Below are 19,164 nucleotides of genomic sequence, written 5' to 3' on the forward strand. Positions count from 1 at the left end.
CTTTTTTGAGTTTTCTGTCATTCCGGCCATCCAGCCTTACCTTTTTCATTCTTTCATACTCTATAATATCATTTATTGCCTAGTCTTGTTTGTTTATGTCTTATATATTAATTTCCTTTTTATTTAATTGTGCAAAACACTTTGAGCTACATTGTTTGTGTGAAAATGTGCTGTAGAAATAAATGTTGTTGTTAACCTGCATCAAGAAGACTTCGAAGATGGATGGAGAGAAACATCTGCTGGGAGTTCAATGGGAACTACACCATAAAAAACAGACAGACCTGGAGATCATACAAACCTTAGGAAAAGGAAGATAATGTACATAATATCTGATGTCTTAATAATGATAATGTCTTGTTAGCAATAATAAAAATGCCCTTTGATGATGTCTTATAAAAATTATTAGGGACATAAAGATACTATGTTATCAATAAGATAATGGAAATACTATGGTAAGCAAAATATAGCATATACTGTATATAGGAGACACTTTACAAGAACACAAAGTGAAAAATATGTAAATATATTTTAGTAAGTGGCACAAGTAATAAATAATAATAAATTATTATATAATAATTGTAATTGTAATAAATAGTACCCCGTGACCCAAAACTGGACCTGTACAGATGTAGTTATATACATATATCTACTGTTTATGATCAGTGAGTAAGTACAGTATGTGTATAAAGGATGGATATGTGTCTGTGTGTATACATATCTATACGGTATATATACATTAATATACAGGCATACATATATGTTATTATATACATAGTTAATGTACAGATACAGTAAGTGGGTATAGGACAGATATGTGTGTGTATACAAATATATATATAGTATACATACATTTATGTACATATAGGTATGGCAATACAGATCGTTAATGTAGAGATGCAGTATGTAAATATATGTATACAGGATGGATTTATGTGTGTTCATATCCATATTTATATGTATATAGTATATATACATTTATATACAAACAGGTAACAGTTACAGTATATATACAGTAAGTGGGTACAGTATACTCTATGTATGAAGAAAGGATATATGTGTGTCTACAGTATATTATATACACTTATATTATATACACTTCAATTTCGTTGTTCCTTTGTAAAAGTGACAATGACAATAAAGATCTATCTATCTATCTAAAAAAAGGTAGAGATATGCATAATTACTGCACATATACAGCATGTATGTGCAGAATATGTGTACAAGATGGATATGTGTGTTGTCCATGTGCATATATTTACAGTATATATACATTTATATACACATATTTAGGTATTTTTATATACATCGATACTGTATGCACAGTAAGTAGGTACATATAAAAGCGTGTGATTATATAAACAGACATTTCTTATAAAATACACGTGTTTTTGAATAATTAAATGTCATTGTTACATTTTGCCCAACTTCTCAGTAAATTAGACGAGTTTTACTTCAGTTGTCGGATTTGTCAGCGCGGAGTGATAAATGTTGAATTCCTTGTGCCGACCTGTAAAGCTAAAGCAAGAATGGACGGAACCGACAATCGGCGCATCCGAACCGCCGCATTCCGGTGTATAATAAGCCCCTCGACCTGATGTCTACACTCGGTTATCTTCTGACGGTCTAAAGCCGGTTAATCTGTAAATCGCAGCTGTAAAAGGTGCTATACACACACACAGAGACACGTTGTGATGCTTTTCTCAAAAATCCTCCCTCTAAAATGACACTCTACCGCATTGTGTGGCTCCTCACGGATCCATCGCTTGAACAAGAACCGTTTTATTATACATGGAGGGTGCTTTGCCTGTGAAATTAACTTGTTGGGCTTTGAAAAGGTTCCTAATGTGATGTAAAGTAGACGGTGGGGTCTGCTATCCTGCATGCATGTGAAACAGTCATCTTTAATGGACGGTAGACGAACCAACAAATCGAGACAACGTGAACTTAGCCGTGTTACTGTATGCAGTGAGAGTCCCCCTAAAATCAGCACGCCATTGGCATTTCACAAATCTATTGCCATCTGTTCGTGCTCACGGATCTAAATGAATAAAAGGTTCTTGCCGGAACCTTCATGTGGACGAACCTTTACGGCGTCACTCTGGAGAGCCACTTTGGCTCCTTGATTTTTGAGAGAGTGATCTGCCGATTTAGACAGGTGAGTGCGACGAATGGAAGGATCAAAAAAGGGAAGTGAGACATTTTAGTCTTCACCTGCAGCTGTACCGAGGTAGTTTTGTGGAAAATAAAGTGCAATCATTTACAAAGTAAGAACTAAATAATCATACGTTAATAAATCAATTTCACTGCGATAGGCTGGCGCACGGTCCAGGGTCCGATGCGGTCGGGATATTCAACCCTTTGGAGTCCCTGAAGTGAATAAACTGAGACCGAAACTAAATGAATGAATGAGATTGTTGCATTAATTCTTGAATTATTAACGACCACCTTCCTATCTCACTGAGTGTCTTGGTAAATAATAATAATATTTTTTTAATGTTAATTTTTAATTTTAATGTTTTTTTACCTGCATTATTATCAATCTTTAATTTAATATTGTTCATTGTATCAGTATGCTGCTACTGGAGAATGTGAATTTCTCATTGGGATTAATAAAGTATCTATCTATCTATCTATCTATCTATCTATCTATCTATCTAATAATCTTCATCATCATCATCATCACCCTATCCATAAAATATTGGGAAATCGGAAATTAAAAATTGTTTGACTACAATAAATTATATCAGAGCCCTCTCTCATTTTGATGTACTTCTCTGTTTATTTTACGTAACTTGCGTAGTGCCGCTGCTTTGCAGTAAGGAGACTGTGGAAGATTGTGGGTTCGCTTCCCGGTTCCTCCCTGTGTGGATAGCGCTTTGAGTACTGAGAAAAGCGCTATATAAATGTAATTAATTAATCATTATTATTATTATAACTTTTCTATTGGCGCTATATAATATTTTTTTCAGCCGGTGCTCAATTCTGCTCGCTGTCCGACCTGCGCCTCCCCGATACGCACCCCCCACACACGCCCGTCCCACAACCCGAACCACGCCCTCCCCATACCTCCCCACCAGTACACAGCGCCGTCAGTCTGGCAGGTGTCCACGGGTGGGGTCGCCTTTATCTCAGCCAATCACATCGCAGGGAGGAGAGACGCCGTTCAGTGGGAGTCTACACTTGGTTCAATAAAAGGAAGCCCCATTCACCTTTTCCACATCAGCTTTCATTCTGAGCAGCCAAAAGCATCCAGAAAAGGCAACCTAAACCAAACAAGATGTCTCTCAGCTCCGCCGACATCAGCCATGTGAAGGGCATCTGGAGTAAGGCCAAGGGCAAAGGGGGAGACCTCGGCAAAGAGGCTCTGCAAAGGTATTTGCTTTTTTTTTTTTTATCATTTACGACTTCTTTCTTCTAAATATAAGTTTAAGGATGCATCAAGTTTGCATTTTTTTAAATACATTATCTCAACTTTTTCATTTTGTTTTTGCGACAGTATTGCTTTCTTATTTTTTGGCTCAGTTCTAGACAGTCAAGGTACGAAAAGTGCTTTTTTTGCAATAGCGTTTAATTTTTTTTTGTCCACTTTTTCACAGGATGTTCTGCTCCAGCCCTCAAACCAAAACTTACTTTGCTCACTGGGGTGAGAACCCTCAGGACTCCCCAAACACTGCCATCCATGGGAAAAAGATCTTCGACGCCATCAATGATGCTGTCGATCACATCTCTGACATTCACGGGGCTCTGAGCAAACTGAGCGACCTGCACGCCACTAAACTGAAAGTTGATCCTGCTAACTTTAAGGTGAGAGCAGCCCTCTAATTCCTACACCTGCTCCGGTAGCACCGGGTCCCTTTGCGGGTCTGCTCTTCTCTTCATCCCTCAAGTCTGCTTTCTCTCCTTTTTGTTCAAGTGAATTCCGTTCGCTTCCTATAACATTTGTCCGTGTGCTCTTTCTTCTTTCAGATCCTGTCCCACAACATCCTTGTGACCCTGTCCAGGAACTTCCCTAGTGACTTCACTCCTGAGGTTCACCTGTCCTTTGACAAGTTCCTGGATCAGGTTGCTCTGTCTCTGGCTGAGAAGTACAGATAAGCCTCACAACGTGGAAGAGCCTTCCGAAAACTCTGACCAACTGTGTTCCTTGTCATTGTTACCGTAATGGTGATTTCAAACTAATTTTGGAACAATAAAACTTATTTGCTCAACTCGCACATCTCTCTTTGGTCTCCTTTCTAAGTGTGTATTGCAAATATAAAAATAAAATATGTGTACTGCATTAAAAAAAAATGCACGCCGGGTTTAAAACATTCACCCCGAAAATGACCACTTCGGGTTTGCGCTTGGCAAAAAAAATCAAATTCATGTGTTTAGTGTTATATAAGCTCCTGGGTGAAAACTTTAAAAGAAAGTTCATCAAAAAAAGACGGGAGTGAAGTGTCAGCGCCCATGGATTGTGTGAATCGGAGTTCAAACTTCACCTCAGATGACCTGCCCCTGGTGTTCATTATCGGAGGTCTCAACACGCGCAAGCAAAATGCTGCGCTGTCGAAAGACACATGCACACCGAAGGAAAAAAATGGGGCCATAATAAGGTTTGCCAAAACAAAACCACACTTTACATTGTCCCCCTTCGTTCTAACTTTGTATATTACATTTGAGTTATAAAAAAGTGACTACGCGCTGTAAAGTCGCGCCGTTTCTGAGGAACACGACTTTAAAAGTGACAGTCTGTGGTGGCACTTTACTGGCTTGAAGTCTTGCTTGCCGAACAATCGTTTAATTCTGGGATGGCTTCTCCGCATTTGAACTTGTTTTTTTGGGGGGGGGCTTTAAAGATTCCTAACAGGTGGGCAAATCAGAAAGGTTCAATGTGACGACCCACCAAGAGGTGACAAGTGAAGATTACCTGCACTGTGCTGGCCTTTAACACTCAGGAGCACTTCACATTATAATAATAATAATAATAATAATAATAATTCATTACATTTATATAGCGCTTTTCTCAGTACTCAAAGCGCTATTATCACATCAGCCTGTAACAGATCTAAAGTAATCAATAAAAGCCCTTCTTTTTGGTAAACCAAAAACGCCCCCCCAATGACTCGCTTATTAATTTTATTAATTCGAGTCTTTTCATGACATTGGCGCCTATCGTGCTGAGGTTTGTAATAACGAAGAACTGAAGAAGTGTTCTAAAATCTCACAACTCACAACATGCAGCCTCGTACTTACAGGGCTGAACCCTGAATCCCACCTGGACATTGGGGTCTAAAAAACGGCCCGAATTTCCACGCAGCTCGGAGTAGACGCTCGAGCTTTACATCTAAAATGGAATTCATGACGTCCTAAGATCTGCAAGGTGAAGCTGGCATGGCGTTATTGGCACATTAGACCCCGATGAAAATGTGAGAGAAGAGAAAAACAAATGTTAATATCAATAATAATAAACTTATTTATATGACAGGTCGATGCGCTAAACCTAAAAAAAAAATGACAATCAGCTACTAGCGTGAAATACTGAGCACCGTGCGAGCTCTGGTGTTTACAATTCAGTTCTATTCAAATTATTTTTGTATAGCGCCTTTCATTGAGTTCTCAGGTGAAATACAAGCATTTTCTTTTACAAATGACTAAACACATGCAGACACAGATTTGTGTAAACACTCAGGAACATAAAACGTTAGTCGCCCACTTTGTGGTATTAGGGTTATCGCCTCAGATTGATTCACCAGTCCACATGACTTTCACATCTCTCTAGTTATCACACAATATTTCACAGCTATATAGTGCCTTTCATTTCACAGCTATATAGTGCCTTTCACATCTTTCCGTCTATGTATCTGTACAATACTTCATATCTATATAGCGCCTTTCACGTCTCTCTACCTATCACAAAATATTTTGCATCTATTTAGTGCTGTTTACATTTATCTATGTCATTACCATAAAATGCTTTACATCTATATAGTGCCTTTCATGTCTATCATATAGAAATTCATATCTGTATAGCGCCTTTCACATTTCTCTAGCTATCACACAATATTTTGCATCTATATAGTGCCTTTCACATCTAGATAGATAGATAGATAGATAGATAGATAGATAGATAGATAGATAGATACTTTATTAATCCCAATGGGAAATTCACATTCTTCAGCAGCAGCATATCATAGAGTATTTCACAACTATATAGTGCCTTTCACATTTATCTATGTATCATATTTCATATCTATATGAGTACTGAGAAAAGCGCTATATAAATGTAATGAATTATTATTATTATTATTATATAATGTCTTTCACATCTCTTTAGTTTTCACACAATATTTCACAGCTTTATAGTGCCTTTCACATCTTTCTGTCTATGTATCTATCATACAATACTTCACATCTATATAGTGCATTTCATGTATCATATACAGTAGTAATCCAAATGTATATAGCGCCTTTCACGTCTCTCTACCTATCACACAAAATTTTGCATCTATTTAGTGCCGTTTACATTTATCTATGTCATTACCATACAATACTTCACATCTATATAGTGCCTTTCTCCTCTATCATATAGAATTCCGTATCTGTATAGTGCCTTTCACATTTCTCTAGCTTTCACACAATAGTTTGCATCTATATAGTGCCTTTCACATCTATGTATGTATCACAGAGTATTTCATATCTATATAGTGCCTTTCACATCTCTCTTCTATCACACAATATTTTGCATCTATTTAGTGCCGTTTACATTTATTTATGTCATTACCATACAACACTTCACATCTATATAGTGCCTTTCACATCTATGTATGTATCACAGAGTATTTCATATCTATATAGTGCCTTTCACATCTCTCTTCTATCACACAATATTTTGCATCTATTTAGTGCCGTTTACATTTATCTATGTCATTACCACACAATACTTCACATCTATATAGTGCCTTTCACATCTCTCTACCTATCACACAATATTTTGCATCTATTTAGTGCCTTTTACATTTATCTATGTCATTACCATACAATACTTCACATCTGTATAGTGCCTTTCACGTCTATGTATGTATCATAGAGTATTTCATATCTATATAGTGCCTTTCACATCCATGTATCTGTCAAGGCTCTGCTGCAGTTTATTCTGTTTTTTCATTTTTATGGGCATAAAATCAAATTTGTTGTTTCAATTTCATGAATATTTTTAACGCATCTAACAGGAGGGCATTGGTGTCTGGTTGAAGTTTGTGGCCCTTGGACTTGTTGGTGTCCCTGCACTTTGTCACAGAAAGAACGTTTGGGCATTTGAAACGACAGTAGTAAGGAGAGATGAGTATTTGAGTTCAGCAATTAACAAACATATAAGATAAACTGAAGAAAAAAACAGAAGAGAGTAACCCCATGCAGTACATGAATTGTGTTTAAGTCGAATTTTTGGTTGCTGTTAACTACACAAAGGCACTATATAATGTAAGTATGGCCCGTTACTGAACGACCCTCCGTCCATGTACTTTCTAGCCCACTTCTTCAGTTCGGGTTTAGAGGACACCGGTGCCAGTCTCGGTAGCTTCACGCAAAAGGCAGGAATCAAACCTGGACGGGCAGCCGGTTCATCTCCGAGCACTGGAGGGCGGTGGGACCCTAAACACGGGGGTCTCGATTTAGTGACCCAGTTTACAACACGTTCATACCGATGGGTTCGCTTTAGGGATGTCACTCTTAAAAATGTAATAAAATACCAAGCGTCCTGCATCAAGAGGTGCCCCAAAGACGTCCATTTGTCTTGGACCGTTCGCTCGCCCCTCTGTTATCTGCCCGGCCATACATTAGCAATAAAACCTGATATTAAAGAAATTGGCGAGCAGACTCCCTGCACGCGGGTGCGGCTCCGCTTCTCGGTAATCAAAAAATGAAAGAACATCGCTTCGCATATCCGCACTTCTGCTCGTCGGCACTTCAAGATAAGGAAAAATGCAAAGCCGACTTTATGAAGAATTAAATAATCACCCATCGACGCCTTGCTGCACGAAAAGTTTAGGGATGCATTAAACTTTAGTTTTGTTTAGTTTTCATTTTTTTTAAACATAGGGCTTCCTTCTTATTACTTTTCCCATTAATTAATACTTGAGCACATCTATAAAATGGATGAAATAAAATCCTTAGTCATAAATAACACAATACACATTGTGTCTGCAGTTGACAACTTTAGTTAAAAGGGCTGACAAATCACAAGTGTGAGGTCTTTTGTGATTTAAAATCTGGAGGGGATACGCAACCAAAACTGGGGGGCGGAAGGGCGTGGAGTTTACTGTTAGTTTTGCTTTATTTCTTCAGACAAATGTTAAAATAAAAGGAAATACTCAAATAATCACAGCGCAGTCAGGCCACGAAAATGAAAACAAAAGTCAGGCGTGTGAGGGTCGTCACCAAAACACAAAGGCAAAGTTCGCGCATATTACGAGTATATAGCGCCTTTCACGTCAAATCTCATAACGAGACACGCGGACGATGTGCTGCTCTGTGCTTCACACTTTCGTGATCTCGTTGAAAGTTAAATAAAAAAGTTAAAAGTCAACTGAATTAAAATGAACGGCAGCGGCTCACCTGACGGTGGAGAACTTCCACGGATTTATTAAATCAGAAACAACACGATAGGATAGGTATGACTAAAACATCACTCTTAAATTCCATTGAAGTTTGTGGGATTTTAAAAATTACTATTGCTATTGTCGTTTAAAAAATAAATACATTAATAAACAAATAATGATAGCAAGAAAATGAATATAAACATACCATTAAAGTAAACCACTCAGACTTTAGCATTAGTGATGGGTGCCATCCAGCCATCTAGACATCCATCCATACTCCTAACCTACTTATTCAGAGCGAGCAGGATCGAGATTAGCATTAATATAAAAAATCAACATTCTTAAACTTATAGCGCCAACTAATCATAATAATAATAATAATAGTAATAAAATGTAAGAATGTTATTTAATTACACAGCAAAATTATTCCCTAACCCAAGCGTTGTTAATATCTATTACTACTACTACTACTACTACTACTAATAATAATAATAATAATAATAATAATAGTAATAATAATAATAATAAAGTTTAAGAATGTTATTTAATTACACAGCAAAATTATTCCCTAACCTAAGCGTTGTTAATATCTATTACTACTACTACTAATAATAATAATAATAATAATAATAATAGCAATAATAATAATAATAATAATAAAGTTTAAGAATGTTATTTAATTATACTGCAAAATTATTCCCTAACCTAAGAGTTGTTAATTTCTACTACTACTACTAATAATAATAACAATAATACTAATATTAATAATAATAATAATATTTGAGAATGTTCTTTAACTGTATAACAAAAATAACATTCTTATATGTTATGTGATTATTGACAAAAAACAGAGTTTTCAAACCTTACTATTATATACCGTTTTAAATTATTACTACTATACTACTTATAATAATAACAATAATAATAATAATAATATTGGAGAATTTCTTTGATAATAACAAAAAACATTCTCAAACCTTACTATTATGTAGTGCTGTTAACTAATAAAACAACAACAATAATAATAATGATAACATTAATAATAATGTTTGAGAATGCAAAAATAATATGTTGAAAAAAATTATAAATGTTATTTTCAAATGTCAAATGTTAAATTTCAAATAATATTTTGAAATGTTGTGTAATTATACCACAAAAGCAACGGTTTGAGAATATTCTTTAATTATGTGACAAAAATAACATTCTCGCAGGTTCTAGAATTATAAAATGAAAATAATATTCTCAAAAAATGACTACTAATGTTGTTAATTAATACAACATTAATAATAATAATAATAACGTAAACATTTTTCATAATTATTAGTGTTGTCAAAAAACTTATTTCAGAATGTTAGTTTTATCGTATACTAGTTATTTATGGATAAGCGGGTTAGAGAAAGTGGATGGTTCTAATCGTAATAAAATAGATAGAACGTCATATTATTATTATTATTATTATTATTATTGTTATTATTATTGTTGTTGTTGTTGTTGTTGTATTCTCAAACCGCTTCACGTCATTCCAAGGTGATGTCATGGCGTTATTAGCGTATCGCCCTTAAAGCGTACTTCTCCTTGCGCTAATGTCAAGAGTGCTCTATAAAGAGGACCCTTATTGTGCTTTTAAATGTGAGGTTAGAACCAATGAAGACATTTTGTTTTACTCATATAGCGACTTTCACAAAGCGGGCCGCCACGAGCTTTCAAAGAAGTTCCGAAGGGTTAGAATATCAAACTCAAAATCCTGAGAATTAAAATGATTGTCATTGTGCAAAAAAAAAAGACACCTGACTCGCTCAGGCCACTATAAGACAGCTTCTCGGATGTTTCTTTTCGATTTGATTTCTCAGATTCCGTGCAGTGAAACTCAAAGTGCAATTTACTTGAAGGACGAGTGAAACCCGCAGGTTTAAACTGCAATCCGTGCGCGCTTGGCTCCTGCGACTGATGCTTGCTTGCCCAGCCCCCTGGGCTGTGTAAATGCTGCAGTGTTTGTAATAATAATAATAATAATAATAATAATAATAATAATAATAATAACGTGTATTTTCATGCGAGTGCCACCGCGGCTTGAGGTCCTGCAGCTCAGGTGAGGTGGACTGGATGTCACGTTTTTTTATACCCTGAATCTTTTACAACGGAGTACTAAGGCCAAACAAGCAACATCTTCATTCAATATAGCGCCTATTCCTTGTGGTGTTCCCCCTGCTTGTGTCCGTGCAGGTGAGGTGACTGGCTGGACTTGAACTGTCTACCTGCCCCTTGGAGTTGTTTGTTAGTGATGGGTTCAGTCCGTGTTTGCCCATGCAGGTACAGGTGAACTCCAGCATTGAGTGACTTTTTATTATTATTATTATTATTATTATTATTATTATTATTATTATTATTATTCCACACAGTTAGCCCGTGTGTTGAAGTTGCACGCACAGTCCTGGATTTTTCTATGGCGTTTTTAGCAATGCGAGCTTACAGGAAAAAACTGAAACTGAAGGCAATACAAGAATATGGGCGAAGCGCGCAGGTATTTTTCCACTCGTCTCGGAGCCTAATCTTTTGGGCCATTGGGGGGGGGGGGGGTCATACCGGTGGTCGGTGCCAGGTGCCCGCCCAGCCTCACTCCCAACCCTCGGCACCTCGGTCGTCCCTCCCTCCCTCGCCCTGTCATCTCGCCAGTGACTATCTGGGTGAATTGGCACGGGCGGGGCTGTAGGGGGTTCTATAAAAGCGTCCCGCTTCTGCCTGCTCCTCACAAGACCAGTTTTTGTTTCCCCGAAGAAAACTTCCTGCCTAACATCGAAAGCAAACTCGATCGACACAATGGTTCATTGGGAAGATACTGAGCTGAGCGCCATCGCTTCCACCTGGGGGCACGTGAACCAGGAGGAGATTGGGCACGAGGCTCTGGTCAGGTATTAAAGAGGTTTTCTTCCTTCCTCATTCGTAGGATGTTCTTATGTTTGAAATTTTGAGTCCTTTCTTTCTTTCTTTCTTTCTTTCTTTCTTTCTTTCTTTCTTTCTTTCTTTCTTTCTTTCTTTCTTTCTTTCTTTCTTTCTTCGTTAAATTAGAAGAACTGCTCGTCGCTGTCCCGCATGTTAAGTCGCTCTTCTCTTCTTCTTTCGCAGGCTCCTGGTGGTCTACCCCTGGACTCTGAGGTATTTCAAGAAATTTGGAAACCTCGCCAACGCCGCTGCCATCGCTGGTAACGCCAGTGTCCGCCAGCATGGCAAGACTGTGATGGGCGCCGTGGACCAGGCCATTCACGATCTGGCTCATGTGGACCAGACCTACTCGGCTCTGAGCAAACTGCACTCTGACACCCTCCACGTGGACCCCCACAACTTCAAGGTGAGTCAAATAGGTGCCACTCAACTAACAACGAACTAAAATAGCGTGTGTGTATAAATCGGTGATGCTGCAGGAGGACACGGGATGCTGGACAGGTGTGCACTCCACTTGGTAGAAAGGACTGAAGATGTCGCAGCCCCTCTGTGTCTCTTGATACCATTTAACCATTTGTTACGTCACCTGCACTGTCCAGCCATCTCGGTTGTCCTCTTTCAACCACCGGTCATCTTTGCTGATAAATGGGCGCCCCTAGTGTTTAGTTTGTGCAACTGTCCTGCCTGTTGGCCACAAGGAGGTAATAATTTAATTTCAGCTTCAAGCAAACTGTCCCAAGCCAAGATGTCACCTTCTGCTTTGTTCTTCCGCTTACACTGACTCCTTTTTCTTCTTCTTGTTCTTCTTCCATTTCAGCTCCTGGGCAATTGCATAGAAATTACTTTGGCTAATCACTTCCCCGGAGAAATCACCCCATGTGTCCAGGGTGCCTGGCATAAGGCTCTGGAAGTGATCGCCTCTGCCCTCAGCAAGAGATACCACTAAGATGCTTGGCAGCAGAGAATGAGGAGAGCGGGCACCAGCAGCAAAGTCCTTTATCTTTACTTCTGACCATCCTCATGTAGTTTTGGCTGGCAGGGGAAAAATAAATAAAAAGTATGCATTCTTTGAAAACTTGGGGTCTGGTTCTTTCATTTCTACTTGTCTTAGGTGTAAAGAATAAGCCGTCAAGGGTTAAAAACACAAATGTGTAAATCTATAAGTCGTGTCTTTGACCAGAATGTTGTCAGAATGGTCCTTAAAACAAACTAAAATCCAAAATAAATGATGGGGTCCGGACAGAACTTCTGAGCAGAGTAACTCTGTCCAGCATTTCACACCATCTCTTTGGTGGTGCCCAGTTTATGGAAAACAAGCAAATGTTATTCCATTAGCAAAAACAACCCAAGCAAAAGCATTGGTGACCTTAACTTCTCATGTCATGAAACCTCACCAACCGGACCAGCCAGGAGCCAACAGAGCAAAGAGAGGCATGGAGGACACCACAACAACTCTCCTTATTGTGCTGTACAGGTGCCAGGTGGGTTTTTCAGGGTGATGTCACAGGGCAACCCTTTTTTGGTTTTCCAATAGCACCACCCATGTGAAGGTTCCTGAAAGACCTTTTCTTTATTTAGCTCCACAATGGGCTCCATAAAGTAGCCATGAATAGATGATACCAGATTTGTGAAATACTGATGGGCTCCTCGTACCTTAACACACATTTTGTTGAACTGTTGGTGTCCTGCTAGGTAGCCTACTATAAATTAAAGACCTTTTCAAAGCCCACAGAAGTAACTCTTACCAGACCCTTACCAGAATGTGAGGAACCCCACAACTCAGTAAAGAGTCCTTTAAGAGCTATTACTTTTAAGAGTGGAAAAGCACATGGAAGGACCACAAAAAATCCAAGATTGCTGTTTATGGATGTCTCACCAGCTCTTAATACAATTTTAGTTGGTAAACTGGCTGGTCCATTCTCCTTGGACCCTAACTTGGTGGGGTGGATTGTGGACTTTTTAAACTAAGAGAGCACAGAGAATGAGAGCCCACAGTTGTTGTTCTCATAGCCTGAAGTCATCCATGGGGACACCTCGAAGGCTGCTGCCTGTCACCTCTTCTGTTTATCTTCTGCACAAATAACTGCAGGAGTTCACACGAGGACAGACATGTCCTGAGATGGGCAGGCGGCTCTGTCACTGTGAGTCTTCTACAAGATAAGGAGAGCAGCCACGGACCTGTTCTTGAGGGGTTGGTCCATTGGTGGGGTCGTTTCTGTTTAAATCTTAACATCTACAATACCAAAGACATGGTGGTGGATTTCAGGTGCTCCCCTTCATCCAGTGTCTCAACTTTAATGAAAGGGGAGACAGTGGAGACGGTGGAGACATCTGGGGTCAATCAGTGACGACAGGCTTTTAAACTGCAATCTGAGCACAGAACCACATCACATTGGGAAAGCAATTACCTAAAACACAAACCTGAACAAATGGAGGACGGAAAAGGATTATAATAAATATGACAGGTAGACCACCAAATTAGTAATAAATAAAACAATGTAAATATAATAATTCAATTATAAATAATTAGAAAATAAAAGAAACCACAGGGAGAAAAAAAATAAGCAAATAAATATCAAAATTAGAGGAAGACATCAATAGAGAATTTTAGAAGAGAATAGTAGCCAAATACAAAAATAAATTTATCCATCCATTATCCAACCCGCTATATCCTAACTACTGGGTCACGGGGGTCTGCTGGAGCCAATTAAATTCACAATAACTAATAAGGATTTACAACATACACATTTAAAATATAAAACTTTAAGAACAGAAATGGATATGAAGCCAACTGATTATAAATGCAGGACTTTAAAGGAGAATAACAACAAATTAAAATAAATATATAATAAGGATCTGCGGTGGGTTGGCACCCTGCCCAGGATTGGTTCCTGCCTTGTGCCCTGTGTTGGCTGGGATTGGCTCCAGCAGACCCCCGTGACCCTGTGTTTGGATTCAGCGGGTTGGAAAATGGATGGATGGATATAATAAGGATTTAGAACAAAAAACATTAAATAAAAAAGTAAAATATAAAATTAAAAGACAACAGAATAGAAATGGATGTAAAGCAAATGGATTATAAATGCAAGCGCTTTAAAGGAGAATAAGAGCCAAATTAAAATAAATATGTAATGTAATAAGGATTTAGAACAAAAAAAAGATCAAATTAAAAAATAAAATATATAAAAAAATAAAAGACAACACGGATAAAAAGCAAATTTATTATAAATAGAGGACTTTAAAGGATAATAAAAACAAATTAAAATGAATATATAATATAATAAGGGTTCAGAATAATAAAAAAAGATTAAATAAAGAGTGAAATATATAAAGTTAACAGACAGCGTGGATATAAAGCAAATAGTCTAAACAGAGAACTACTTGACCTTTCTTTAATAATAGTTAAAAATCACAAACTCATTCATTCAAACTAATTTATAACATAATAAGCAATAAGGTCCAAAAAAGAAAGCAAAGTAAGTTGCCAAATTTGAGAAATCCTAAAATTAAAAAATTGATTCAAACACAAAATCCATCCATCCATCCATTTTCCAACCCGCTGAATCCAAACACAGGGTCACGGGGGTCTGCTGGAGCCAATCCCAGCCAACACAGGGCACAAGGCAGGAACCAATCCCAGACAGGGTGCCAACCCACCTCAGGACACACACAAACACACCAAGCACACACTAGGGACAATTTAGAATTGCCAATCCACCTAACCTGCATGTTTTTGGACTGTGGGAGGAAACCGGAGCGCCCGGAGGAAACCCACACAAACACGGGGAGAACATGCAAACTCCACGCAGGGAGGACCCGGGAAGCGAACCCAGGTCCCCAGATCTCCCAACTGCGAGGCAGCAGCGCTACCCACTGTGCCACCGTGCCACCCGAATAGTAACTTTCTCAAGTTAAATAAAGAGAAAACTGAAATCTTGGTAATTGGCAATAATGGATACAATGAGGCTATTAGAAATAAACTGGATGCATTAGGATTAAAAGTCAAAATGGAGGTAAAAAGCTTAAGGGTAACTGTTGACTGTAATCTAAATTTTAAATCGCATATTAATCAGATCACTAGGACAGCATTTTTTCACTTAAGAAACATAACAAAAGTTAGACCTCTTATATCATTGAAAGATGCTGAGAAATTAGTTCATGCATTTGTTTTCAGTCGACTAGATTACTGTAACGCACTTCTCTCAAGATTACCCAAAAAAGACATCAATCGTTTGCAACAAGTGCAGAATGGAGCTGCTAGAATCCTTACCAGGAAAAGAAAATCCGAGCACATCTCTCCAGTTTTGATGTCACTACACTGGTTACCTGTGTCATTCAGGATTGACTTTAAAATTCTGCTTATGGTTTATAAAGCCTTAAATAATCTCGCTCCATCCTGTATATTGGAATGTCTGACGTCTTATATTCCAACTCATAACCTCAGATCCTCAACTGAGCGTCTCCTTAGAATTCCAAGAGCAAAACTTAAAAGAAGTGGTGAGGCAGGCGGCCTTCTGCTGTTATGCATCTAAAATCTGGAATAGCCTGCCAGTAGGAATTCGCCAGGCTAATACAGTGGAGCACTTTAAAAAACTGCTGAAAACACATTACTTTAATATGGCCTTCTCATAACTTTACTGTAATTTAATCCTGATATTCTGTATATCCAATTCATTATAACTATTCATGGTGGCTCTAAAATCTGTACTAACCCCCACTCTCTCTTCTGTTTCCTTTTCTGGTGTCCTTTTGGTGGTTACTCTAAGTACCTTGATGTTCCAAAAATGATGGATGGATTAAAAGCCAGAAGTCTGTATGACCATCAGCATCAAGTGACTCCATGAGAACCCTAACTAAAAAGAGGACTATTTAATTTATGTTAGGTAGAATGCCCAGAGGGGACTGGGTGGTCTCGTGGCCTGGAACCCCGACAGATTTTATTTTTTTCTCCAGCTTTCTGGAGTTTTTTTTTTTTTTTTTCTGTCCACCCTGGCCATCGGACCTTACTCCATTCTATGTTAACTAATGTTGCCTTATTTTAATTTCTTATTTTGTCTTTTATTTTTCTTTTCTTCATTATGTAAAGCGCTTTGAGCTACTTTTTGTATGAAAATGTGCTATAGAAATAAATGTTGTTGTTGTTGTTGGTCACATTCCTGTCCAAGGCCCTCCAGGTGGTTCCAATGTTCTTCCATTTCCCAATCCCCGAGGCCATTGTGCTCCTGGAAACTCCTAAAGCTCTAGAAATGGCTTCATTCCCTGGCCCTGATCCAAGCCTCACCATGATGGTCTATAGAGAGTTCACAGCTTGGTGTCTGCCCTGACGTGCTGAGTGAATTGTGGGACCTTCTACACACAGGTCCGTGTGTGTGCCTTACTAGACGATGTCCTGTCAGTTCAGTCTGCCACAGGTGGACTCCACTTAACTTCTTAAAACATCTCCAGGAGAATGAAACCAGACAGGATGCCCCTGTAATTTTGCTGTTGGTTTCATTTTAAGATGGATACATTTGCCATTTTTGTCCACCAGTCTCCAAAACCAATTACCCTCTTGGATGTTTTCCCATTTTCTTGTTACACAACATTGAATCCCCATGGATTGAATTTCACTTTTTTGTTTTGACATTGATCAACCGAAGAAGACTCTTTAATGTCAGAGTGACAACAGACCCCTGCAGAGTGGTCTGAATTAATTAGAAATAATTGACTACATTAAGTGTTGAGGCCCTTTCATATGAGACCCCCTAAATCATCACTGGGGTCTCCAGAATAAGTTTGATGGCAGATCACCAATCTGTGTCTGATTGTGGTATAAATGTACCTGCACATAGTTAAGGCAAGTTGTATGGTGGTCTAACCTACACAATGAAGACATAAAGAACACACCAAGCAACTCCATGAAAAGCACAAGTCAGGGGATGGAGACGAGAACATTTCCAAGTGACTAAATATCCGGTTAAATTAAACATGAAGAAATGCAAAGAGTGTGGCACATTGGTAAATGAAAAACTGAAGAAGACGAGTGAGGGATGTCACCAAGAGACCACGGAGATCCCTGGAGGAGTGAAAAGCTACAGTGCCTGGGAGCAGAGAGCCTGCGCAGACAAAAACTGCTGCTCGAGAGCTTCATCAGCTACGGGAGAGCATCAAAGAGGAAAAACGCACGAGACATCTCGACTGAAGACACGTGGGGAAAGCTAGAAGATGGTCCTATGGTTTGACGAGAGCTTCTTGGCCATCAGATTAAACGCCACGTTACGCTGCACATTAACACACCATCCTAGGGCTGCCGACCGTCCTCATTTTTAACGCGCCATGGACTGTCCAGGAGGAATTTATAGTTTTGTCAGTTAGTCAGTCATTATCCAACCCGCTAAATCCTAACACAGGGTTACGGGGGTCTGCTGAAGCCAATCCCAGCCAACACAGGGTGCAAAGCAGGAACAAATCATCAGGCAGGGTGCCAGCCCACCGCAGGGCACACATACAAACCAAGCACATGCACACTAGGGACAATTTAGGATCGCCAATGCACCTAACCTGCATGTCTTTGGAATGTGGGAGGAAACCCACGCAGACACGGGGAGAACATGCAAACTCCACGCAGGGAAGCGAACCAGGTCTCCTTACTGCAAGGTAGCAGCGCTACCCAGTGCGCCACCGTGCCGCCCGCCCGCCCGGAGTTTAGGCTCCTAAAATTTGAAAATCTCCATTTTTTTTATAATGTGGTAGAATTTGAAAGCCGTACATCAATCAGCATTTGCGGAAGTAGTCCGCACACTTTTTTTCCCCCAGTATCTTTACTTCCATTCCCGTAATAAACAGCGCAGATAGTGACGAGAATAGTCGATGTCTGCCCAATTTGGCTTTTTCACTCCATCTTTTGAATTCAGCTTTATCTCTTCATGGCGAGCAGACAGTTCATTATAAATGATGTTCCTTTCCCTAATTATCTGCAATCCTAATTCACTGTAACTAAGTGAATTTATACAAAATCGAAATTATAATTTCACGTTTTCTGTGTGAGATCTTATTATCGATTCTTCTTCAACAACTCGGTTTAACAAGAAATTTCACACATCCAGGTACAGTCTGCCATATTTAAGTGTGAGTAAGTAAGTTAACGCGCCATGGACTGTCCGGGAGGAATTTATAAAATTTTGAAAATGCCCGGAGTTTTGCCTGTTAGTCAACCCGCTATATCCTACCACAGGGTCACGGGGGTCTGCTGGAGCCAATCCCTGCCAGCACAGGGCGCAAGGCAGGAACAAATTCCCGGGCAGGGCGCCAGCCCACCGCAGGACACACACACACTCGGTACAATTTAGGATCGTCAATGCACCTAACCTGCATGTCTTTGGACTGTGTGAGGAAACCCACGCAGACACGGGGAGAACATGCAAACTCCACGCAGGGAGGACCTGGGAAGCAAACTCGGGTCTCCTTACTGCGAGGCAGCAGCGCTACGTGAGTAAGTATACTGCTTGTAATGGAAAATATTATTACCACCCGTTATTCCAAAATCGATTTATAATTGTAAATGAATGAGTCAACAACACTGAAAAAAGGAAATGGCAGGTTGTTACATTTACAAAAATGTATTTACTTTATATTACATATTGTTTACGTTGCACTTTTGAACATA

At 39.0% G+C, this 19,164-nt stretch overlaps 2 protein-coding genes and 1 long non-coding RNA gene across 3 annotated transcripts in view; 2 read left to right on the forward strand and 1 right to left on the reverse strand.

The window, feature by feature from the left end:
* LOC127529624 (uncharacterized) overlaps positions 1-15,269 on the reverse strand; it is a 60,030-nt gene extending 44,761 nt beyond the window's left edge. Inside the window, exon 1 of the long non-coding RNA XR_007936252.1 lies at positions 15,208-15,269. This is a non-coding gene — a long non-coding RNA (uncharacterized LOC127529624). The remainder of the gene's footprint in view (positions 1-15,207) is intronic.
* Positions 3,205-4,214, forward strand: LOC114661038 (hemoglobin subunit alpha-like). Its single transcript, XM_028814140.2, has 3 exons — positions 3,205-3,372; positions 3,597-3,804; positions 3,967-4,214. Exons 1-3 carry the CDS (start codon positions 3,278-3,280, stop codon positions 4,093-4,095), a joined length of 432 nt encoding a protein of 143 aa, XP_028669973.1. The 5' UTR covers positions 3,205-3,277; the 3' UTR covers positions 4,096-4,214.
* On the forward strand, positions 11,308-12,594 carry LOC114661042 (hemoglobin subunit beta-1-like). Its single transcript, XM_028814142.2, has 3 exons — positions 11,308-11,488; positions 11,703-11,925; positions 12,337-12,594. Exons 1-3 carry the CDS (start codon positions 11,397-11,399, stop codon positions 12,463-12,465), a joined length of 444 nt encoding a protein of 147 aa, XP_028669975.1. The 5' UTR covers positions 11,308-11,396; the 3' UTR covers positions 12,466-12,594.
* Positions 15,270-19,164: the final 3,895 nt, after the last annotated feature.

This window comes from Erpetoichthys calabaricus, chromosome 11 (assembly GCF_900747795.2).
Source record: "Erpetoichthys calabaricus chromosome 11, fErpCal1.3, whole genome shotgun sequence".
In the NCBI taxonomy this organism is placed as follows: Eukaryota; Metazoa; Chordata; class Cladistia; order Polypteriformes; family Polypteridae; genus Erpetoichthys; species Erpetoichthys calabaricus.

What these genes read in the sequence shown, in the direction of transcription:
- LOC114661042 (XM_028814142.2), top strand. Translation starts at nt 11,397, where the DNA reads ATGGTTCATTGGGAAGATACTGAGCTGAGCGCCATCGCTTCCACCTGG. An exon ending in GGGCACGAGGCTCTGGTCAG is followed by an intron (nt 11,489 to 11,702) that starts GTATTAAAGAGG and finishes CTTCTTTCGCAG; the next exon opens with GCTCCTGGTGGTCTACCCCT. An exon ending in TGGACCCCCACAACTTCAAG is followed by an intron (nt 11,926 to 12,336) that starts GTGAGTCAAATA and finishes CTTCCATTTCAG; the next exon opens with CTCCTGGGCAATTGCATAGA.
- LOC114661038 (XM_028814140.2), top strand. Translation starts at nt 3,278, where the DNA reads ATGTCTCTCAGCTCCGCCGACATCAGCCATGTGAAGGGCATCTGGAGT. An exon ending in GGCAAAGAGGCTCTGCAAAG is followed by an intron (nt 3,373 to 3,596) that starts GTATTTGCTTTT and finishes ACTTTTTCACAG; the next exon opens with GATGTTCTGCTCCAGCCCTC. An exon ending in TTGATCCTGCTAACTTTAAG is followed by an intron (nt 3,805 to 3,966) that starts GTGAGAGCAGCC and finishes TTCTTCTTTCAG; the next exon opens with ATCCTGTCCCACAACATCCT.